General features: G+C 40.6%; 1 protein-coding gene across 2 annotated transcripts; it reads left to right on the forward strand.

The window, feature by feature from the left end:
* The first annotated feature begins 1472 nt into the window (after positions 1 to 1472).
* Positions 1473 to 25550, forward strand: LOC110986889 (tumor necrosis factor receptor superfamily member 16-like). 2 transcript variants are annotated; one of them, XM_022249173.2, is made up of 5 exons: positions 1473 to 1992; positions 19113 to 19617; positions 20294 to 20501; positions 20781 to 20917; positions 22307 to 25550. In XM_022249173.2, exons 1-5 carry the CDS (start codon positions 1924 to 1926, stop codon positions 22597 to 22599), a joined length of 1212 nt encoding a protein of 403 aa, XP_022104865.1. In that variant the 5' UTR covers positions 1473 to 1923; the 3' UTR covers positions 22600 to 25550. The 2 variants fall into 2 exon arrangements, with proteins under 2 accessions (XP_022104865.1, XP_086990896.1); XM_087134770.1 differs by lacking the exon at positions 1473 to 1992 and adding an exon at positions 18838 to 18978.
* Position 25551: the final 1 nt, after the last annotated feature.

Genomic DNA, 25551 nt, shown 5'->3' on the forward strand with positions numbered 1-25551 from the left:
CCATGGAAATGTGCGCTGGCTCAAATGAGGTCACAGAACGAGACAATGAAGCTTTGGATCAAGTCCATAGATGGCGCAACACGTATCAAGTTACCCTTCGTCAGATGATTCCAGACAAGCTCGATGAGATACCATCACCAGAAGTTGCTCAACACCACCCGCAACTCCAACGAATTGCCAACGAGATAGAGCCAGTCAACGCATTGATTCTTCTTCTCATTGGGAGAGATGCGCTGCAAGCACATATAAAGGTTTAGAGAGCAGATCAATTAGCCTGATGATGCTCCATTTGCACAGCGATTGGACCTTGGATTGGTAATTGTTGGCGACTGACGTTTGTTTAGTTGGCCTCCACAAGAAAGCTGGTACATATCAGTTTACAAGACCGACATTCTTCACAACACTGGACGCCCAAGCACCGTTTTTGATCCATGCCAAAATCTCATTCAAGTCTGTGACCACTGCAAGGGTAACCTCAGCCAGCGCCCAGTTTTCTGACCTTTTCGATTTGGGTGAAGACTCAATCAGCCCCTCAAGAGAAGAGATACAGTTTTTAAGTTTGATGAAATCTAAAGTGCGGCCGAATGAAGATGGTCACTACATATGTATACATTTATTTTCAAATTTTTATAGTTATACTTGCATTTTTGTCGTGGATTCTTGTTAACGCAGTTTGCGATGTGTCTCACATCACAGGGGGAGTGTGCTGACCGCAGTTTCATTTTGTCAATGCCCCCCCCTCCAGAAATTTGCCATGTTTGAGCGCCAGACGGCAGCCGACCCAGACAGATCCTTCAGCCTAAGCCAATTGTTTATTTTCGCATTTGCAGGGGAATTCTTTGCAGTTTTACTGAAGGTGCATTTCCATAATTGTCAGTGAGTTTCCATTATAATTTGCTGATTAATCTTGGTTTTTGATGTAAACAACGTTGAATCGGCACCCATAATAATGAGTTGAATTGTAATTTTTAATCTCACTGGGGGCAGTGAAGTTAGATTTTTACCCTGGTTGTATTCATAGCATGTATGTACCCATGTACAGTGTGTTTTTCATTGTATTATTATGAGATTGTTTGAATCCAAAGTTTGGTGCCAGAAACTTTAGCCTATATACATGTATATTGTTGGTGCACCGGGATTTTGCCTTAACATCCTTTTGTAAATTTTCATGAAAAGCACCTTGGCCATTAATCACGTGTCCGGAACACGCAACTTAGGAGGTAATATTTGAATAAATGATCCAATTTCAAATTTGGATAGAATTTGAATGCTGTGGAATGAATAAGAACCAATATATTAGCATCTTCAGCAATATCACTTAATAAATATGACGAATACATTTGTGGTGAATTTGAGAGAACATGCACAGTGCGCGAGGCGATACGACTGCAGCTCTGCCGTAGAAATGCACAGCGCCATCTGTTGGCCCAAACTGTATAAAGCCTTGACTCGCAGATCGGTCAACGTGGTGGGCTTTTAGCGAAGTCAGCCAACAGTCGTTCACGCGTTCAGTACAAGCGCAGGTCGATGTTTTACGACTGCTGCCTTTGGTTTTTTACGACTCTAAACTCTTCCCCTCTGAAACAGCAGTGTCGACCGGTCTCGTTTATGCACGGAAGCGCCTGTAAATGCGCCCCGGGAGTGCAGCAGGCGTTTACATCGGCAACCGTCACAGCAATCGTCCTGACTGTCCAAGTCATATGAAACTGTATCCCTGGGACATCATTATGTTTTAAGTGAGTGTTGATCTCTGTCATCACTCCGGTAACTTCCATTTTGAACGTACATTCGTATTTTGACACAGCTCAGGCTGAGCTTAGAGATTGGTGAGAAAAGTAAACCGGTGCTGTGAACACGACGAGTTCATTTTAGCTGAACTTTTCCACATGTCCGTGTAATAATACAACCGTCATACAGTTGGATATGTTTCTACGCAAGAAGGCTGTTTTAATTTGCTTCGCAGTAGTAAATTGGCTGACCTACCGGTACCTGGTGAGTGTTTGCGTGTTTTTATTCCTCCGTAGTTAGGCATGCTTTTGGATTACTGTTTTCGGTTCATATTTACTAGTGTTGAGATTACAATTTTAACGACAAACGGATCAAAACCCGTGTTTAGAACTTGTTAAACGTAGCCTACTGTCGACGCGTCATCCGGAAATAACAAATGTTTATAGAATCATGGAGGAAGGGTGGAATATAACAAAGAATTAGGCCACTCCGGTCTTACAGGAGTGACAGAAATCACTTTTCTATGACCTTCCGTTTTTGTCCATTGCTCTAGTGACGATTACCGGCACACTATGATCCCGGTGGTTGAAAAATGAGTATTTTATGGACGTTGTCTTGATTGCCGTAGTACTTATTTACAGTTGGCATATATCTTTTTTACCTGTGCTTTTCTTGGGTTCAAAACCATCGGAGCAAGCATTTTTCGTAAAGCACTGGACATACAGTGCATAATCAGTCTTGATATCAAGATGAAAACTTGTCTAGTTAACAAGAGATTTCTTCATGCACTTTTAAATGGGGAAAAGCACGTTTTATCTTTTGAACATAAGGTGTGCTGTGTATGTTGAGGTTGTTTAAAGGAGTAATCTGACTTCACTAAAATTAATAAGGGGAAAGTTATACCCTCATCATCCCCAAAAGTATCACCATCAAGTAAACGATAAATGATATGGGATGTCATGCACCATTAATTTCCTTGGCGTCTTTTGGAGGGAAAATATTCAGCACTCCACTCGCAACATCTAGTACATATGAACAAGCGCCAGTGCGTGATGCATGAGCATATTGCGACTCGATGCAGTGTCGTGATGAGACGGGCCATGGACAACATGCATCACTGATGTCAACAGTGTTGAAGAGGGGAAGTGAACATGGGTAGGGCTTAGTGAACGAGAGAAGATCAGGTGGTCATGCTGGGAACTGTAACACGTGAACAATTGTTATAACTGAACGAGAATCTGAGTCGTCCAGTTTCTTGCCTTTGTGCTCCTTCATCTCAAAATAATGTCCTCAGTCAGATTTTGTCAACTTCGGTTAAAGTAAAAAAGATAAAGTGCCCAAGCGCCGAGTTTGTGTCACATATTTTGAATAATGGTGACATAGATATCACAGCACAGCCAGCTTTATGTTGGTAAATGTCTATAATGTGGCCATATCAACCTTTAACTGAAACAAATAACAACGTTGGTGTTAAATTGGTGTTCATTCCACAACCTCAGTGTTATCAGAGGACTACACTCACTCTGAGGTAGTCTACCCAGTATGTTGAATTAATACTACAGTTTTTGCAGTGTTTAAATTATCTTTCTGATGTTCAGGCTTTGAAGGAGATTGGACAAGAATTCGAGTAATGTCTTCTAAACGTTCTAAACGTGCTTTTCAACCAATTTATGCACTATTTTATATGTTTTTCTCTGTGAATGAAATGTTATACTGTTTTTTCACCAGATCGCTTGAATTTCTGAAGAAAACCTTACGATATCATACAATGATACCTTCACGATAAACTAAGAAGCTGGGATGGTCAGTTTAAAGCTAGGACACATAGGTTTTACCGGTCGAATTCGTCGTCTTTCATGCAAATCAGTGACAGTAACATTCAATTCAGCACGACATTGTTTGATGATCTATATTGCCGTTCAAATAGCAAAATGATCATTCAGTTTAATACTATGCGATTGCATAATCTTGTTATTCAAAGAGTGAATGGTCGGAATTAGAAAGAACATGAGCATTCACATTCGTGCGGACACTCAAGCGGCATTTGTGTCGGCTTTCAATTTATTGAATTTGGCAAGCATTTTGTGAGATTCGTGCATTGTTTTTATTCAACGTTAACCATCATATTCGTATTTTTCTGTGTGAATAAGTATGTGAAAATTATTTCACGGAAGGAAGAGTTTCGTTCACAGGTAGATATTTCTATAAAATGACGTCAAAGGATGAGCTTTTCAGCACAAATGGAGATAATGTGCGTTTATTGTATAGAATAGAAAATAAAGAAATTACAAATCCGTAGGGGCCTAAGTGCATCTAAGGGAGAGTCTTTCAGCATCCGTGATGAAGGTCCAGGGTGAGTTTCAATTCTGCCTTTTTATTAAACAGTCAATTAGTATCCCGATCTGTAATTTGAGATGTATAAATAGATATAAGCCATACGTGGGGCATACCTCAATTGTATTTTCTACTTGTGATCTCCCTTTCTGTTCTATACGCGTCTGTAGTCATCGTGTATTCCTCATACTTTGAAGTTTTTTCCTAAGGATGTACCTTCCTTCTCAATTTTGGTCAGAAGCCAAAATCGGGTTGATTGGAAATGATCAGTAGTTTGCTTGGTTCAGAAGTAAATGAAATTTAACTATAATCACAAATTTCAGGACTGAGGACTGAATGGCAAAAAGCCTAGCTCGTAGACACATTTTAGGTCTAATATCTTTTTTGACAACCCTGATCACCTGGACAGAGGTGCATAACAAATATAATTATTTCCATTAAAACGAAACGTGCAATGATAATTGCAATGGCTTCGTGATGTTGATGTCGCCTTACATTTTAACTACACGCATTAGATTTCAGTCGCAGCCGACTGTAGTGTTCCTAAAGTCTCCGCGGAGTCCTAAAAATAAGCGATACACCAAGTGGCATACATGCGGGACACCATGTCGGCGCAAAATTGAAACTGTAGCCATTGCTAACTGGAGCTGTGTCCCTGAATTTTTTTCCAATGAGCTCCTACTAGCACCTGTCAGTGTTGATTTAGCTGTAAGCGAGCGGAGGAACTTACACTTATGTTAGCTTGTCCGATATTGAACTTTAGGGCTTTTCATCAGGCAGGCCCGACGGCGTTTCGATTATGCCAAGGTGACTTCACGTTGACCTTCCAAATTTGTTTTTTAACCTTGTGGCAATGCGTACATGCACTGTCAGGTCATGGTTGTATAAAAAGTAACACGTGTAACTTAAATTTTGTTCACAGCAGTTGCTGGCGGTCTGTGAAAGTGATATGCAGCTTGTAGTTTAATTGGCTCCGCATTTAACAAATGTTCTTATTTTCAAAGCAGAGAGCGATGGTGTAGGCCTATATCGGTTGTTAACAACTGATGGGTTTGTATGCGCAAGCACATGTATTTCCTAAACACTAGGTAAAGATATTCCAATGGCTTTAACAATAAGGCCTGACACGATATTATAAGTAGATGCTAATAATTCAAATGAGCATTTACAGTATTTAATTTATTTTATTCCCGAAATTTATAGGTTGGCAGCCTAGAATTGCAGATGGAAAGACGGGAATTAGAGGGCACATCATGAATTGGATTGCTGAATAATGAGTGCCAAAGCAACTCATTTTAGAAATCATATTTCAAGGCATCATTCAGGAATAAAATGCAAAGAAACGGCCGTTTGTCTTTACGGGTGAATAACAAAATAACATGGTATGTGCAAATACACAAGAGCAGGTATACATCAACAAAGTTTGTTTTAGAAAATTCTCATCCCATCTCGGAGCCGTATGGGATTACCTAATTGGGTTTTTGTTTGTTAATTTGCTGGGGTGTTTTAGTGTTGGGTTGTTGGGGAGTTTGTTTATTTTTTGTTTTGGGGTTGGGTGGTATTTGATTGATTGGTTGCTTGATTGTGTAAAAAGGGGGATATATTTTATGCGAATCCCCTTTTTACACGTTTCTGTGTAAAAAAGGGGGGGTTTGGCAACATCTCCCATTTTGTAAAAAGGGAGATCTTGTAAAAGGGGAGATCCTTAGGTCTGTCAAGAATTTTAAATTTACATAAGCCTTTTTCAAAATGGCTACCGCGTGGACAGGATATGCTACCGGCGATTTTTACTGATTCCCAGCCTTTCAAAAGTTTTATGAGCGTCGAGTGGAATGGTTTTTCGACGGGATCTCTCTGGACTTGATTGACTCTATATACACTTGTTCAAAAATAAGAACTTTGCCGAGTTTCACTGTTGTGGTGCGCAATATGCTCAACTTATCTGCTTGATATTTCGGGTGGTTTCCTTAGATATTTCCTTGTGTTGCTGTGCCTCAGCAGAGGCGGATCTAGCGGGGGTTTGCAACCCCGCCGTTCAGCCGCAGACTAAATGGAACTTCCAGTGAAATGAGGGAAAATGAGTAGAGGTACCCCCCAAAAAAATCCTGGACGAGGATTGCGCCGTCCATCTATCCATCTATTACATCGATTCCCGCCCTTAGCAGGACATCCCTTCAGTACACCCACTAAATCCCAGTTTCCGGAAAGCTAGATCCGTCCCTGCTCATACATTGCAGGTACCTGAGCAATTGAGCTGTTTTTTGACACTACCGTGGAACCAAATCCACGCGCGCCGCGTACCGAAGAAACTGAGTTAACCTGAGTTTTACTAGCGCGGTACTTACGTAGTCTGCTCGCCAAATGAAAGAAAGAAAAAAGCGGCGGACCAGTCCAAGCCTTTCCTTGTGTAGTCAACCTGACAGAGGTGTGGGACAGGAGATATACCCAGCAAGAAATGAGACCGAGGGGCACCCCCCCAACATGTCCAATCCCTATACACATTCCAGACTATTGTTACTTAACACATCCCCCAAGATGTCTGAAAGGAATTCCCCAGATTCCTGCGAGACAATGACCAACACAAAGCAGGGGGTTCTCTCCGTCTCATACCTTGCTGCGTATGACAGGAGACGTTTTGCACTTCTGTATGCACAAATTCAACTCCATTGTGTCCATGGTAATGCTCGTCAAATAAATCAGCACGGTTCCTCTCGACTTTTAAACCTTTGCAAATGCAAACCTGTCTTTTGCTACCTCACAGTCACAGTTTTTAGCCGACCCATTGGTTGACAAAAAAATCACTTGCGTGTAAATGTCGGTACAGTTACCAGAGATATCAGTCACAGAGTTTTTTAATGAATTTCACGTACCTTTTAAAACAATAAAATGATATATACTGGTACTAAGTGCTAAATGAAAATATCCCCCTTTGATATGCGCAGCCGTGCCTTTTCAGGTTAAAGATATTGGCAATCGGTACCCTAGTCCAGGGAAACCAAGTGGCATAGAATGAAGGGGAAAATGTCAAAGGTCATATATTATAGTGAGGAATTAGAATTAAACGTTTATAAATTCAAACTTAAAAAGCTTGAAATGTGCAGGAAATTTAGTGATAAACAACAAAATAGCAGACAGTTGAGGAGTCTGTTGTTGAACTTAAACTGATGTGTGGTGGAAGATTTGAAAATTTATCATGGGAAATGACATGCCATGCACTTTTTAGACGAATTTAAAATGAATGACGGGATCATGGGCGGATCCAGAAACAAGTTTCTGGGGTGGGGTTTGCATTTACGGGTATTTTTGGAACCGGGTACTCGTTTTATTTCAACATCAGCTACCCGGGCACCCGTGAAAGAGAACACTTAATAACAAATGGTATAGCGCACATTCCCAACGGACCGTGAACTGGGCTCTTTTTGGTACATAATTATGAAGCAGCACATTATTCTAAACGTCAGATAAGTCTCCCCTAGATTTTTATCAAACGAGATTATTACCTTCAATTTGTACAATCTTTTTCCTGTGAGTATATGAAACAGAAAAACAAATTTTTTGACGAGGAACATCAGAAAAGACGACAGATCTGCAAACTACGCATCAGCTACCGCTCTAAGGAAATGTTCGGGATGCTGCACCACCACGTACATGTACGTGTACACGCGGAATGCACGTGCACAAAGAGTGAGCGCTGATTGTGTCACGTGTGCACCAGACCAGCGCTTCATGTACGTACGTCAGTGGTTAAAAGGCTTTTATGTACAAAACTACCTATATAACTCGAACACAGCCCACACCACAATACCCACATATTTTGAAGTTTCTGATTAAAAAAGGCCACCAAAATGCTTTAAACAGCGTTGAAAGTATCATAACTCTAGGGTTAAGAATCATCACTGCCAAGCGCATTTCCTTTCTCACTGGTATGCATAAACCAAAGAGCAAGGAATGCACAAACCGGAGTTTCCTGATGGGGGGGGGGGCTGAACCAAAACAGTAATGGTAAATGTCCATACGTCGTTGAGTCCGCGGAGCCATTTTGGATTTTAGGCGCTCTGCTGTGCAATTTCAGGCAGTGTGACCCCTCTCTTTTCTCCTCCCTTTTTTCTTCTTAAAATTTATTTATTTAATTTTCTGAGGGGAAAAAAGGGGGCCTGCGCCCCCACGCCCTTGGATCCGCCCCTGTTTTGGGCCAATTTTAAAAAAGGCAAACTCTAAAAGTTATTAGAATAAACAGACAATAGAGGCAAATGTTTATATGACTGTTGAATATGAAAAACATATTTAGAACCCCACAAAGTGAGCGACCTATCGCCCGAAATTTTTGCCATTTTTCTCGCTCCCATGATTTTTGACAAACCCTCAAAAATGTCGAAGTGCGAATCGGAAATGTGGTCAAAATTTCTCTTCTACAAATTTTGAACAAGAAGAAGCTATACATTTCATCTTCGAACACAGCTTGTCTTAGAAAGTAGAACTGTTCAATGCTGAACTGCTGAATTTAGAACCCCGTTGCCCCGCCCCCAGATCAGCCAGTTAGCAGAATGTCACTGGGCATGGGGAGCAAAATACGCCTTCCCCTATGGGCGGATCCAAAACATAATTGGGGGGGATGCGGTAATTGTTTCGTGCTTCAATTGATATGGGAATTTCGTTATGTTCCCTTTTATGGTCCATTTGAGGAGTGAGGCTGGAAGAAAGGAAATGAACTTACATAGTCATTTTTTTACAAATTACCTCTCTTTTGCCCCTCGCCTGATCTGCCAATGCCCATTTGCTACTTGCCTACACGTAGTACATTTTAAAATTCTTATCCTCATGGTTGGTGGAACTAAAGCTGAATCGGTATTCCCATTCAGATAAATTCCGCATAGCATTCAGAGCAGCTGCCAGTGCTTTGAAGGCTGCGATTTTTGTCAGTAATCCGGTTTATTGCAACATCTGCCCTCGGTCCGTCCATCAACTTTAATTCACGCATCACATCGGCCCTTCCAAATAGGCATATCCTCAGACGTATTAGGATATCTTTTTGAAGGAGTTAGACATATTAAAAGCGTGGAGATGAATTATTTCATAAATATGTTGATTCTGTGCCGCACAATAATCTAGGTGTCCTTTGTTTAGTTATATCTCCGATAAAACAGCTTAACCAGCGGCGTATCCCGCTTTGTGTGTGGAAGTGTGTGAGTTTGTTTCTGCATTCAATTGGGGACCTTGAACAATAGAGGACAATAAGGTCCCCGATTGACAGAAGGTCCCCGATGGACAACTGTGTACAAAACATACGGGTGGTCTTGTAAAAAGTTAAAGTACAAACAAAAGAGGAACAACAGGGGGTCCCCAGTTGCAGGCAAATACACACTTGGGTGTGTGGGGGGGGGATTCAACGCGAATGCAGCTTTGTGGGCTCATTCAACATGATTTTAGGGGAGACAAATCAAAAGCCTTACTCACGGTCCTGACATCCTTGCTTTTATCTGCTGGAGTGTTGTTTTCTTAGGGTTTTTATTGTTAAATGTTTGATAAATAAATATACCAATTACTTTCTTTCATACCATGAAGTATTCTTTGTTAAAAAAAATCAGTTGAGGGGGGTAAGTCGCCCCCCCCCGCTGGATACGCCATTGAGCTGTGCAGTGCCCCCACCAAGGATAAAAGACAAGAAGAAAACTTATCAAACCCATCAACAATCAAATTACACTGAATTTGTGCAATGGGCCCAATGGGCCTCCTTTTACGTCATAGGCGATTTCATTTATTTTCTAGTAACTGAAACAAAAGAAGAATTCACAAAATGTAAGAAAGAAAAACCCTACGCAGCTTTGAAATACCAAATGTTACCCCTTTACATGTATTGGAGCATGTACATATACATTTGGATGCAAATTCTGACACAATCAAGGTGTATATTTCTGCAAAACTGGCCATCCATGTAAGTACACGGTAAAAGTCCATATTCCAACTGCAGTTGTAGCCAGTATTTAAATATTCCCATCCAGCACTACAAAGTATGTCGTATGTATTATTAAAAATGTCTGGCGTCTACGTTCTGTAGCTTTCATTTTCTTCCATTCTGCTTACCTCTCAACTTATATCTCGTCTCATTTTCTTGCAGCTTTTCTCTGTCTGTTCTCTATTTAATCTCCATTTATTATGACATCCCCATCTCCGTTATACATTGGTCAACTCTATCCATCTCTCCGCCAATTTCATTTGCCGTACCGCTCGCTCCGATGAAAAATGAATGAGTTAAATAGATAGCGGCGACATCAAAGAGATTGTAGTGCGTATGCCGGTCACAGCCGTAATGAAATCCTCGCTGCGGCTTCCAATGAAAGATGGCGGTTGTTTAATCACCCATTGATGAAGGCGGTCTTCGGAGCGGTCTCTCTCCCCAGAAAATTCACGAGAACAAGGCTTTAGCACCGACAGGAATTGTATTTGCGGTTGATATTTTATGATCAAGGTGATGCGGGACATTAAAGGCAATGAGTCATGCGTAAATGGACCACTTTTATTTTCCTCCGATATTCCATCAAAAAAACGACCGCCATTACACTGCACTGTGGAATTGAATCGGTTGGCTTTTCTTATTCCCCATTGATGCTAAGAGGTCTAGCATGACACAATTATTTTGTGATGGAATGGAACATGTGACAAACAGTTTTGTTTGGAGGTGTCTAATAACGGTCCAACTTTTCAATACTATCAATCTTATATCGGTGTTTTTCTAACTTCTGCTGCGCTGCGGTGCATCGATACAGATTACATGTACCGGCCCCAAATAAACGAAAGATTAATGTTTACTATTAAGTAATGTGAGGAAATCAGCCAAACACACTGTAATTACCCATGGGTTAGCGTTTTTTTACAAAAAAAGAAATGAAAGTCGGATTTTTAAAATTTTAAACTAGATTTTATTTGAATCAGAATTTTTTCCCCAAAAATTTGGGTTGAGTTGGCATTACTATCTTTTCCAAAACAAGCAAATTTAGCTATTGGTGTATCACAATATCAAACAAATTGTGATTAAAATCAAGAGATTTAAGTTGAGCATTTTTAAAATAAAAATCATATATTGGCCTCTATAATAAGCACTGATGTCCGAGTGTCGGAGATCCGAGATGCTACTGAAGGGTGCGGAATCGAAACTCGTTCCCTCAGGTCATCATGCTTTCGTTCCGTGTTGAAATGGAAGAATGATCATAAGACTGCATGGTTTTCGTGACCCATTACAAATGCAAATTTGATCATGACTGTGAATCATGACGACGGAATTCTTTTATCAGTGCAGTTTTGAAAATTACCAGAATTTAACTCCGGATCATGCATGCGAAGTTCATAGTTCTTGGGTTGTGTTATGCATCCACCGCTCATTGTGTGAAGATCTCCTGGGAGAAACCATGTGTCATGCATGTATGGCCTATACGCCGTGCCAATACGGTGCTTGAGCCGGGGGAAAAACGTCCATAGTTGACTTTTCACCGTGAAACGGTATTAGTCGAGCGTGAAACATTACATAAGGTTATCTTGTTTTTCCACTTGTGATGCTAGTCTCAGGAATGAACGCCTATTGTTCCAGTATGTTAAAACACAGGAAGCCTTAAATCAAAAGGAAGTGCAATATTCTTCATTGCGGAAGAGTTACGCTAACATATGCCTGAATTATTCAGTAAAATCAAACTGCCCCTCTTTGAAGCCGCGCTGAAAAGGCCAAGCCCATTAAACTTAACTGCAGATCACCCTTCATTTTGTTCGACTAGGGAAAACACTACCGGAAAGCTGCTTAAGACTGGTTGCTGTCCACAAACTTTACATGGGGACCAGTACCCAGACTGACGTACGTTCTTCACAAGTTTCTGTTTTTAACAACAGGCGAAGGCCTGAGCCAAGAAGTGGAAGATTACGATGAGTCCAATATTCCTGAAATCTAACGACAGTGAAGAATTGAAAAAGCGGATTGTGGGGAATTTGGCCGCGGTCTACGCCCTTGATTTCAATTTATTTCCTATTTGTCAGCACAAAGTTTCCTGAAAAGTGTTCCTCTAATACGATGCCGGCGGCGCGGATACACACTCACCCACATACATTAACTATGCATTTGCTGTAATGATTGCACAAAGTTGGATATTTGGCAATTTTCTTATTTACAGCCTTAAGTAAATGACGCTGTGGTAAACGTGTAAATGCAAATGAACTGATGGTAATATGGACCTCTTCCCTGATAAATCATTATGAACGCATGCTCACAAAATGACCGAGTCGGCAAAAGTGTGAGCAGTGTGTACTGGGATACAGACTTTATGGTCATTTTCTGTCATATCGTCCCATTTTCCCCCTTTTTGGAAAGTCCGGTGGAGTACGACCGGCGGGTCAGAGAGTTAAAATATTTAAAACCTACCACTGGCGGATGCAGCACTACGATTTTAGAGTCCCTTCACTTTGCTCAAGTTGAGTTTCCCAAGTTTCCTCAAGAAGTGTTGCCAAACGTCTTTGTTTAGGGCTTTAAACCTATTAATTCAACTACGTCTCATTACTTTATAGTCGGGAAAAGGGAAAATAGTGGGCAAATCTTGAGTGTGTTGAAACTTAGTCCAGATCCAAAGGACTACCCGGATGTCCGGGAATTGGGCACCATATCAGGTAGCGGGCTCCCTTGCATGTCGTTCGCTCTACAGACATTAATAAATCCCTTTCACGTGGTATTCATTTCGACTGTGCTTGTCCCAACATTATTTTAGGGGGCATGTTTTGAAAGTGTTTTTCAGCAATCTTAGATGAACTCAGACAAATCTGTCAAAGAAATCATTAAAAAACAGGGATGATTGAACTCCACCATAATTTCACTATATCTTCAGTTTTGCTTTAATGAGAACACCGCCAAAGTGCTAGAGTAGAGATGGCTTTTCAAAATCATGTCTTGTTTTTCAAAATAATGCCTTATGTGCAATCGAAATATTTCAACTGAAAATTAATACTAGATGATTGGTCAGGAATAGACTGCATATTACTTCCTGTGCCGTGCTTTCATGATGTGTGTGTCGAACCAGCCTCTTCGATTGAAAACACCCTTGCTGTCAAATTGTGGTTCGATTGGCTAAATTAATTCATTACCCATTCACAATATTTGAATGCTATATAGAAATTTAAAATGCCAATTTGTAGGGGAAAAATAATTCCTAACAGAACTAGTCGAAGGCCACGGGAAAACGTCAAATAAGACTTTAGTTTTAGCGAATGTTCATATTTTAACTCACATTCGATGTTAAGAATAGAATGCAGCCGTACATTTCTGTTTCAAACGGTTTCCTTCTTCTATGATTCATCAAACTCTGGCATCATTTTTGTCTAAACTGAACAATTGCATCCTTAACTACAAATACTTGGATTAGGTTTAATGTACGAAATATTTTGCGCTATAAACGTGAGAATACCACACAAAACAAAAGCAATGTAATTGAAGGTATAGCCTGCTGTCTGGGTGGTGTCATAATCAGGTAAATTGTTACTCATGGAATCATTTCTACGTACAACGAGTTCTGTTAGAAATCCAAGATTGAAGTGATGGGGGGGGGCTTGGTAAAACAGAAATCACAAATCTATAATTTGAACCCATATTGGGACTAAATCTTTTTTCTGTAAAATCATGTCTGAAGACACGAGGTGTTGAATTTTCTGTCTGGTAGGCTCTATGTCAAAGTGTTGAGCTACCACACATGGCGTAACTATGGGGTGGGGTAGGCCACCCCCTGCGGGGGGCCGTGCATCGGTCCGTCCCCCACCCCATTTACAATCTTGTATGTACACAATATAGTTCGAGGAGCCCAGTATTTCTGGTTTTAGTTCCCCTGAAAGAACATGTGTGTACCCCGGGTTCCCTTAGAAATTGCACCCGAGTTCCACTAGCTGTTGTGCTGAAAATAAGCCTTCTATGTTCTTGATGATTTACACTATTCACTCGAATGAAAAATCCAGCAAAGTGTCAGTTTGGTGTATCCTTGACAAGAGCCGGAGTATATTTCCTTTTTAATACCGACTTTAATTGAGCTTAACTGCTGGTCATTCAACCAACGTCTGCGTATACAAGGCCAAATCGTCTCAAGGCATAGTCAATAGTGCTGAACCCATGCGTTTGTGACTGAATAGTTGCTTTGTGCTTTTGTCCGGTTCATGTCCAAATCCTGGCATGAAGAAACTCTCCGATCGTGAGATTAATTTGTTGTGCAAAAGCGTGCAAATGACAATTTAACCTTTTAAGCATCGTAATCCGTGTAAACCTGTACGGTAGACCGCGAGTCCTGGTTTTTGGATGTGATTTACTATGGTTGCATTCTTGGTAAGGTATCATAATCCCTGAGTATCAAGGGATAGAACGAACTCTGCTCGTAAACTTCAACGAATGCCCCCAAACATCTGTGACTGTGTGTACAACATACTCGCCTTATACAATAAACTGTGACCATTGGAAGTTACGGATGTCGATGGAATTACATACCCATGTTTATACCTGTAAGTCGGTGTCAAGTTGCCTTTTTTGTCTTATTTAATTTGATGCACATGTTACAGAAAAGTGAAAATTAAGCACTTCAACAAAACAAATCCCTGCATGTTGCGCAGGAATCGTCAACCTTGACTGGTTGTCAGCCTGTTTGACTAACTACATCAGCTGTTTAAATGAGGTACTCACCAACCACAGAATTATTTTGCGTTCTGGCAGAGTATGCCACCACGTCAAACTGCCCACACAAATGTTTTGCATATCTAAAAACCCAGACATTATTGCACATACCGTGGATTTGTCTTTTGGTTACGTGTGCTTTTTAAGGAGTGCCAAGATGACCAAACAAGCGTAACTCTTTCACTCTTTCCAAGGGCCTTCATGGGGTACCGTACTAGGAAAGGCAACTACGCTATTTCAAGGTGGCGTAGTTTTTATCGAGTAAAGGCCAGTTCATACTCAGCGTAAAAGCGATCACGGAATTGTGAAGGCCAGATCAAACATTGGCGTAGCGAATTCGCAAAAGTTGAACACATTTCAACTCGGGCGAAATTTCGCTGCAAATTTTTCATAACCTCATAATCGCTTCGTTTTCGCATTCAACTGAAATATAAACCGGCCTTAAGCCTATTCATTGGACAATGTTGAATTTAACAATATCGAACGTGCACGTATACACGTCTAACGTGCGCAACAATCGAATCACGAAAGCACACTGGCTAAAAATGCACGAAGTTGGGCAGCAAGTACCGGTACCCCACAGCAGCTGCTGCACAGAGCATCGCACGTCTGTAGTTAGGAGCAGTGTCTCTCACTAAACTTTGTGGGAGGCGTATTATGCCCTCCCAAGCGTCCATTAAGGGCGATGGGAACGAGTGAACGCAACTCTTAAAAGTAAGTGCAGTACCAGCAAATTCGTTCCCATTGCGTTAAGCAGCCTCTATCAGCTGCAACGGAACAAAAGTGGGGGTGTTTTTTATACTCACCACATGGCACGCGTTTATAATGGAGATCAGTGGCGCGTTTGACGCTGAGCATGCGTAACGATTTTATTCCTTAATAAACGCTTGCAAGAACCCGCTTGGAAAACTTACTACCATCTGTGTTTCTTTTGCGGATTGGGGGTGCACTTCAACTCGGGGCGGATAGCTGCCCTCCTGCCAAAGCCTAGATTTGAAATCAAGTAGGCAATTGGCCTAGTGTAGTCCAACTTCCTCGCAATGCGTACGTGGAGCGGTTCGGCGTGCAGTTTAATAACACATGGGATTGTTCAGTGCAGGTACAGGTAGGGACTGAAGCGTGTTGTGCGACAAGCGCCCCCTACGTTCAAAGTCCTCTCATTCAGTATTGTGCTGCGATGACATGCAGATCCCTTGTTTCTTAGCTGTGTAAAGATGGACCACGATCCACGAACAGCTGGCAAAAATTTTTATTGATAATTTATTTCAACCGTGACTCGGAGTGTTTAAACCTGTATGATATATTTCTTATATGGGACTTTCACTTGTATCAGAAAAGTTAATTTTCGAGATGAAACTTGTCTTCGGGAGAGATATTTTATTTACCTGCAAATCCTTTTTGACCGCGCCGTGCCAACTTGTCAACGCGTTGCCCGCACACGCGTTTGTGTGCGGCGGTCGGTTGTGCGTGCTGCATCTCCACGCGCTGTAAGTTTTGATCGAAGGTGAAGAATTTTTTTACTATAGGCCTAAAGCAATGGACAAAATTTCAATGGGACGCATCACTCGTTTTTTATAACGTTGTGGAAAAAGGTTCTTGTTGAAGGGAAGGATTTCCTTTTAATAAACGACTACAGTTTGAGGGTGAGGTGTTGAAGGCGGGAGTTTTACAAATTAAATAATTATTATGCAGGGTTTAGGCGTGTTGATTTGAGGACATCACAGCGCAGTGTGTGCATTATAAACGCGTTCGCGTGCTGGATCCATAGCTGGATCGAGAAGCTGAAATAGGAATCCTTTTACAGGACCTCCATGAAACAAAGGGATGGTGTGCATATTGAAAAACAGAACAAGTTCTTCAATAATCCTTGTAGAGAATGGAAACGCTGGATATTGTAACACCCCCCTTTTCTGGGTGCGTTCGATTAGCTTACACGTGTAAGTCAAACTTACACGAGAGCGTTCGTTTAGCCATCACGTGATGTTCGTGCCTGCCCTGGTGTCAGCCACTACTACCCCGGCTGGCGAGCGGGTCTCTGCAGGCTGCCCGAGTGTAATGACGTCACGGATGGACTGTTCGTGCATGACGTACCTGATGGAACGTGGCGGTGACTTGACCTTTTTCCCAGAATTCCTTGGAAAACACACTGCAGCGTTCGATAAGCCTCATTTTGAGGCTTCCCTTGAGTGTAACACTGGTGTTTTCAGGGAAGCTAATCGAACGCACCCAATGAATGGAATAGGCTTACAGACCGTTGTGCGCACATCACGCACAAACCCCTTCCGGTTCAATTTTGCACTGTTTTCCAAGGGCATTTATAGCATTTATGATGGACGAAAAAAGTATATATACAACAAAATTAATACATAAAGTACGAAACCAATCTGTATATCGAACAAGTTTTACATTTGAAGGACAAAGGTACTTCATATAGGACGAAATCTAATAAAAATATGACAAAACTCATATAAAACGACGAAACTAATAAATCTAGAACGAACAATACTTTGTAGGGCAATTCCAATATAGGCCATATAGGATGAAACTAATATGTAAAGGATGAAACTAAGGTATATAGGACGAATCTAATAAATATGGAACGAACGAAATAAATATAGAACTAAACTAACAAATGTAGAACGAAACTAATAAAGAAGACGAAGCGCCGCCACCTCGACGCCAGACCGGTTGTGATATAGACCAATATGTAAAATATATAGAACGAAAACGTAAAATATAGAACGAAAACGTAAAATATATAAGACGAAGTGCCATTTACCGACTGGTTCGCGGACGTCGCTCCTAACCATGATGCAGAGCTTTTTCAATTGTTTTCAAGTGATGCGGAGCTTTCTCAATAATGCTCCGAAATGTTAGGACCATACAGAACAACATTGAGAAGCACCGCATCATGGTTAGGCCACACTGTTACGTTTCCGGTTGCTGATCATGCCGATTGTGATTGACCACGTTGTTGACAGTCGGGCTCCAGTGCCAGGGGCACCGCTGTAAGTGTCAGGCATTACGCTATTAACACTGGCACTCGTAGCAGTAGGCCTAGGCCCTTTGCCACATTGCATTGAAAGCAGGGTTTGGAGGAGGTTGTCAACGACTTTTCATAGGGGCATACGTTCACATTTTTCAACTCTCGAGCCATGGTTCAGGATCACAGCTCTCGTTTTGACAAATCTCTACGACAAGTGACGTCCTAGTCCACCGTCCGACGTCCGTAATTATCATCAAAAGTGTCGGAGAAAGAGTTCCATAAGAGTTACATACAACACTAATTTTCCCTTAAAATGTTACAACAGCCGTCATAAAGTGATTTTACATATCCCAAAAGTGAAATTTAGCGATGAAAATTCCGAAGCATTTACTTAGAAAACAGTTTTTTTCAGACAAGTCAAATAATGGTTTGTGCAAAGGGGCATCAACTGTTGTCCGTGTATCTCTTTCCGTGTCGGGAATGGCGCGCACTCGCGGCAAGACCGGTTGCTAAATGGCGCTTAGTCTTATAAATGTTTACGTTTTCGTTCTTACATTTTGGTCTATATCACAACTGGTCTGGCGTCGAGGTGGCGGCGCTTCGTCTTATTTATAAGTTCCGTTCTATATTAGTTTCGTTCTATATTTATAAATTCCGTTCTATATTTATTAGTTCCGTTCTATATTAGTTTCGTTCTAATGTTCCGTTCTACTTTTATTAGTTCTATTATTTTTTTAGTTTCATTCTATATTTTTTAGTTTCGTTCTATTTATATTAGTTTCATTCTATATACATTAATTTCGTCCTATATAATTATATTGGTTTTGTCCTATATTTTATTTTCGTTTTCTATTAGTTTCGTCGTTTATATATGAGCTTTGTTGTATATTTATTAGTTTTCGTCCAATATACAATCACCTTCGTCCTTTAAATGTACTTTTGTCCTATTAATATATTGGTTTCCTACTTTATGTATTAGCTTTGTCCTGTATGCACTTCTTCGTTTCGTTTTAGATTTATTTCACTTTCGTCCTACATATATTAGTTTCGTCACATATATATTATTTTCGTTTAATTTTTTGTACTAAGAAAGGGCGCCTCATATCATACAGCACCTATACACCTCGGGATCAGGATGATGCCTATACCATCTTTCAAGTTTATGCTTTCCACCATATTGAAAAAAAAGGCTCAGAGAATTATTGGACGACGACGAAAAGCAAGAATCGTATTAATTCCAAAAAGTGACTGGGTAAGCCCAATCACCTAATAATAAAGTTACCCAATCACTTAGTAAAAAAAAATAACTCAAATACAAATGGGCGTCACACGTATATGAAATCTAACGAAAATTTTCTAATGTTTATTCGATTCAATCTTTTACAGGCTGAGTGTACTCCGCTTCCGTCACCTGAATGTCCTAGCAAAGAGACCACTTCTACTGGTGATTGTTGTCTGCAATGCCCTCCTGGATGGGGCGTCCAGTCCCGTTGCTCAGCCTTTAACAACACTATCTGCATGCACTGTTACGCCGATATAACCTTTTCGCCCGAGCCCAGCCATACAGCTGGCTGCATGCCCTGCAAAAGATGTGCTAGAAATGAGTTTGTCAGGCACTCCTGCAATATCACCCATGATACCCTTTGTGAATGCCGGAGGAACTACTACCATACGGCAGATGGATCTTGTAGCCAGTGTAATACGTGCCCTCCAGGATTCGGTGCTACCGTTAAATGCGCCACTCAGCACAACACCGAGTGCGAGTCCTGTGCCAATGGGACATACTCTGACTTGACGAGCGCCACCAAGGGTTGTGTGCCTTGCAGTACTTGCCTTGAAGGCACTGTTGTCTTGGAAATGTGCACAAGGTTTTCTGACACGGTTTGCTCAGGTGCTAATACCATTAATAATTAATGTCAAAATTCCTGTCATGCTGTGTGACTCAAGCTGTACTTTGTTGAGCGGTTGGATGTGTCTATGCTCTGTGGTTAGATTGAAAGGGCCTAAACAAGCCTCTGCCATTTGAATGAGTTTTTGCATAATTAGAAGCAGTGCTGCTCCCCGTACATTTCATTCATTGTCTTACTTTCAAAAAAGTGATTTTGTGCAGCAAACAGTGATTTCCCATGCCTCGACATCACATAAGAAAAAAAAAAGAAATAAAAAAGTCCCGTTTCTTTGAATTATAAAGAGATGAGACAGTTACTTTAATCCACCGATAAAGATTCAGACAAAATTGACAGCAGCTGTCATTAACGATTGGATTAAGTTTTTCGGATTGAACGTGGCAGCATCGATTTGTTCTTAATGCCTTGTTCGTTTATTGTGTGATGCCTACGTTTTACACACTTTTGCTATTATGTTTTTTGTGATAAAGTGTTTTATTTCCATCATGGTAGACTCTTATTTTCTGACAAATTTATAATAAAACAAACTTTAACGAGCATATGAAAATATGCTTAAAAACTAGTCCACGATATAAGAAGTAAAATATATAAATGACAATATGAAGGTTCTCTCCGAACTAGCTTCGTGTAATAAAACCTTTTCTTGCACTTATGACACAGATACAGTGATGTCAACAACCACAGCATACCAACATAGCAGCGAAACCCCAGACACTGTTGCCCACGTAATAAACAGCAGACCTCCCAGCATTGTGCCCATCTACTGCGCCATCTTAGCTTTCGTAGTAATCGGTCTCCTGGGTTATGTGATCTTCAAGAGATGGTCTTTCAGAAAAGTAAAGCTGCGTTCTCATGCAAAGCAAACAAGGTAAGGCTAAGTACATGTGCATGCATGTACTTACATCTGCCTCGATATTAATTTTTCTGTAACATTGAACTTGATCCTATCGCCAATAAGGATATTTGGAAATGGTCACTACCCCGCCCTTTTGTTTGGTATTAAAGTGATCCCCCGGACCAATACTGTACTTATTTGACGAATGATATTACTACCTTCCTGTATAAAGAACAAATAGGCCAAATGGTCATTTGAATAATACTTGAATTAAACCTGTGTATGTAAAATGTCCTATGTCGATCTCTGCAGGTCACCTTTAGGATCTCCATCTAAAGCTGACATCGATGTGTCCAGTGCAGGAGCGCATTCTATTAAGAAATCTGCAGATTTGCCCCCTAGTTTAGCCCCAAGCAGGCAACCGACTGACCAAACGCCTCTTATGACCGGTAAGTATATCAAGAGGGAGTGTCAATGTCTTTGGATATAATATACATTTGCCACCACAATGCCCTACTTATAAGTATACTCTTGGATTCGAACCGGATTTAGTGGTTGTCGTGCTTAAAGTAGGTTTAGGTGCAGTTTGAAAGGAACTCTCACCTATTAATAAAGGAACCCTGTTTACAGTGTTCGGTTATTTCGTTCAGAACAGTTTACCCGATCTTTAATTTGAGCCGTGAAATTGCCAAAATAGCGGATACGGGTACGCTGAGTGCGCGTATTATGGGTCCAATTTTATTGTTAACAAGGCGGTAAAGTGCCAAACGAGCGCACGCCTCTTAAAAGCCGCGGATTGGTCGTTCGAATTCGCCGATAAATTTTGGAAATGCAGGCAGACAATTTCAGCAGAGGTCTACGTTATTTATTCTTTAAAATTCACTTGTGCCTCCGTCAATGGCATATCGATGGAAAGGGGTTATTTGTCTCCCTGGTAATTTCCAACAAGCGCCCTTTCTCACCAGAGCCCCTCAGTCACCAGCGCTCAGTTGCCCAGTTATACACATCAATAACTACATGTATATGAACATTGCTGCTATGTGAAGATGGCGTCTTATCCCTCCCACAATTCCATTTGACAGTGGTTGGGCAACTGCTGAAAGACCCTATCTACCCTTCAGCATTGATTCGGAGTTCCCCTTTTCATATCTGTCCCAGTAAAAAGAACTGCTTGTGTTCAATTAGCATGTCATATAAAGCCACGTTTGTCACGTGACTGCTGTGCAAAGTGTTTGATTCAGTCACTAAGAAGTGACAAACCAACAGGACAGCTCATGGGAATGTACAATGTATGTATCCTGTGACTTCTTGAGAGGAGCATTGCCGGGCAGTGGCAAGACAATCTGGTATTCACAGACTCCAGAAAATATTGTCATAAACTTACCAGCTCTTGGGTTGTCAAAAAAGCATCTAGCCATAAAGTGGGCACTGACTAGTGTGTGTCTTCGTTTCGGCTAAAAACACAAAACCCAAAACAAAAATACAAAATTTAAACCAAAAAAAACCCACACAATTATTGCAGTCATTGTTATTGTGTATATGTAAAAAAGATTTCCGCAAGAGTGGCGCTTGAAGATCATGCACTGCGACGATATCGGAAAATGTTGGGAGGGCGAATTCCGCCCCGGCTCTTATAGAGTGCTAACTCCTCATTCCCCAGGCGGAGATACTTCGGAACCGTCCTGGGCGCAACATTAATTTCACGTGTGCGTTTTTCATAAAAATAATAAATTCTTATGGATGCAGTAGTAAGTAAGAATAGTTTTATAAGGTGATAGAATAGAAGTTCTATTCTAGATGACCTTAAGTTGAAGTACTTTATATTTTACGCCGAACAGTTCCGAGTACCACTTTATACCGAGATTTATCCACAACGACACGTTCCGAAGTGGAGTCTCTACTTGGAATCTCACGGCTGGATAGGCGAGATTGGAGGGGACTTGCTCATGAGCTAGGATTCTCAGACAAAGACATCGTGCATTTCATCAAAACTTCCGATGATGATTTACCTGTTCACCGCATGTTGACGGTATGGTCGGATAGAGAGGGTGCTGTTGTCAGCGTGTTGGTAGCTGCTTTAAAGAGTCTGAACAGACAGGATGTGCTGCAGAAATTACCCGTATTTGCATGAGCTGAAAACTTTAAAGAGACTGAGTTCATATTTCAGAATTTTCATTGTACATGTTCATAAGGGAATACACCCAATGTTAGACCCAAGGGTCTGTACACGACCTCTAACATCTTAGGTCGCATGTATATTTTATAAGTTATTTTTTAGAATGGCATCCACATTTTAGAGAGCAGCAGAAATATGACGAATATTGAGTGAAAATGACGTTCGTCGAGAAAATCGTTTGCTTTCTTGATTTTTTTTTCAATGTCAGATGACTTCACGGTTTCCTGTTCTTCGTTTTTGTGGGCCAGCTTGAACATGTTACTGCTTTTTGCTTTGACGTCTCAAAAACGTTTCTGGTTTAAGGGTCACGAAAATACGCCCCAGAAGTATGAAATTATACGCCCTAAAGATCTCAGTTTAAAGTGTTGAGGTGATGACATTTCCTTACAGACACTTTCTGTCCAACTTTATACTCATTTATAACAAATTGACATCCTTTTTACATTAAATACATGTATATTGAAACGCTGACTTTTTAAACATTAAAAACTGTCATTTTTTCCTATACAACTGAGGGTGCAGTGCTGTGATGTCAGTTGGGAAAGACTTGCTCCCAGTATAGGTTTTTTCAAATGGTTAAGCCTATTAATCTGCTAATTAAAAGCATTTTCGGGAAAGTGTTGCTTGTTGGCTTGTTGCCATGTACTCCAACAGATATAAATCACTAAAGAAAAGTAGATTTAGCTAAAAGTAATATCTGAAACTGCAACAGTTTTTGTTTTGGTGCACAAATACTGATTTGTTGCACTGGCAACATTAAGGAGCAAGTTCGAGTACGACTAGTTCGAACCGTAGTTCGACCAAGTAGCCCAAAGAATGCATAGTTTTGACCATTTTTTGGAACCAGGTCCTGGTCATGCCACAGGTTATAAGTACCCGATTTCATTTATCAGTACAAGCGAACCAGTTACAAGAAAATAATTGTACGGAATTTCATCAACCCTGAACACAGCGAGAGTTGCAACCAACGATAACGCACATAAATAAAACTTGGTTAGTTCGTGTGTGACCATACTAATGTTGCGTATATTTAAGCAATAGAGCCTGAAAGGTGAATCCTGATGGCGCACTTCCGGAACCCTTAGATAGGAAATTTCAGAATTTGTCATATTTTTTCGTTCAGTTACTTCTTAAAAACTCTACTCTTATATTCGCTAGCATATCAATTTATGGAAAATGAAAAATGACCTGACCTAAAAGAGACTTCACTTCTGAAAATCTAAAATACATGGAGAACAGTGCAGTTCGGTGGTTTCGTACGCATATGAACTATACGGGCATTTCACAATAGTGCGCCTCCAAGAGGTTGCAACGCGTTGGCCAATCACAATACACAAAATCTGTCAACCCAAAGCGCGTTTGGAAAGGGTCGACAGAAGTCGCGCGTTGGGATTGGCCAACAAGTGTCAAGCTCTTGGGGGCGTACTATTGTGAATCACCCGTATTACGGAATTACAGATCATGGTAGTCTTTTGGGTAAAAGCCAAAATAAAAACAACCTAAATATCTTAAGGATTTTGAAATTTATAAGGAAATAAACTTAAAGCAATAACATGCTTTTACGAAAGATTTTGATGTATAAGCTAACCTTTGCTGACAAGAATTGTGTCACGTCAACTCAACAGAATCTGGAACCCATCGACTGCAGGTAGGTAAATCTTGTACACTCTCGTTTCCACGTAAGCACGGGAAATGAAAATAAACGAGCATGAGCGGAGACCTAGGAACGATACTGCCGGAAGCAAAAGTTCGTTGATGAAATTCGTTTTTTACCCATCTCCAGGTGACTTTCGCTAAATATTACTTGAGGAAGACAAGGGGGAAATTCCGACATGAGTGTTTCTTGGGGTGGTTTCAATTAGAAATCATTCTTCCCAAAATTATAGGATATGATAGGATGACCCATGTAGAAATCCCCTTTAGGAGGACCCGCAAGGATTCCGGAAGCTCGCTGCGTGACCTCTTACTTTCAGGCTCTGTTAAGAAGTTGTTGAACTGCAGTTCGCGCCCGAACTTGCCCAAGATTTGTTTACCTGACATCACAGTTTTGGTCATGAATATTTAAATTTGGATAAGCATAAATCCAAAAAGGCACCCAAATACCTTTCAAAAGTAGATAAAAGTGAGATTAATTGAAACACGGGTATATTTCTAGGTTTGAAGTAAATGTAATGCACTACATGATCTCTTTAATGTATTCATTAATGTGTTCATGGTTATGTTCACTGGATATTTCCCAAGTTAGGGAGTTTTGCATTCAGAATCGCCTGGTATTTTTACAAGAGCAGCGTTGTTCCTTGCATAGTTTTAAAAATGATATCCGACGTTTGTAACACGAGCCTACATTATTTCACACTGGCACAGTTCCTAAACAGTCCTGTGAGACTGTTGATAGAGATAGGAAACGTTGCGATCTAGATTTAGAATAAATCTTACTTTCGGGCAAGCTGTCGTTAGAAAACGTAAAACATGAGCTGTTAAACATTTGCTCTGTCATAGTTCTCTAAAGAAAACTTAAAGCATAAAAGTGTCACGTTATCAAATGCACAGAATGCATTTCATCAAATGAAAATGTTAGGGAGTACATATTTTACCGACATAAAATGTAAGGATTTTCTTTTCTCTTTATTGCAAATGGGGATGGGGTGGAGTTTGTTGTAACAAATGGTCCAACAGCCTAAGGTCTCCAAGTGTAACAGTGATAAATATTAAGGTACCAAAAATTTACATATGTAATTTATAAGTATTCTAATTTTCAATTTTACAGCGAGGATTTTGAGACGACTTAGAGCACGTGACTTACACTTCTTTACGCAGTCAGGCATGGTAGATTTCTTAAATGTACACCTACTTTTAAGAGTGTATAATTTATTGTATAGTAATAATATAATAGTTGTGTTATAAAAT

This window comes from Acanthaster planci, linkage group LG03, assembly GCF_054643075.1.
Source record: "Acanthaster planci isolate LZ-2023a linkage group LG03, COTS_SCS, whole genome shotgun sequence".
Taxonomy (NCBI): Eukaryota; Metazoa; Echinodermata; class Asteroidea; order Valvatida; family Acanthasteridae; genus Acanthaster; species Acanthaster planci.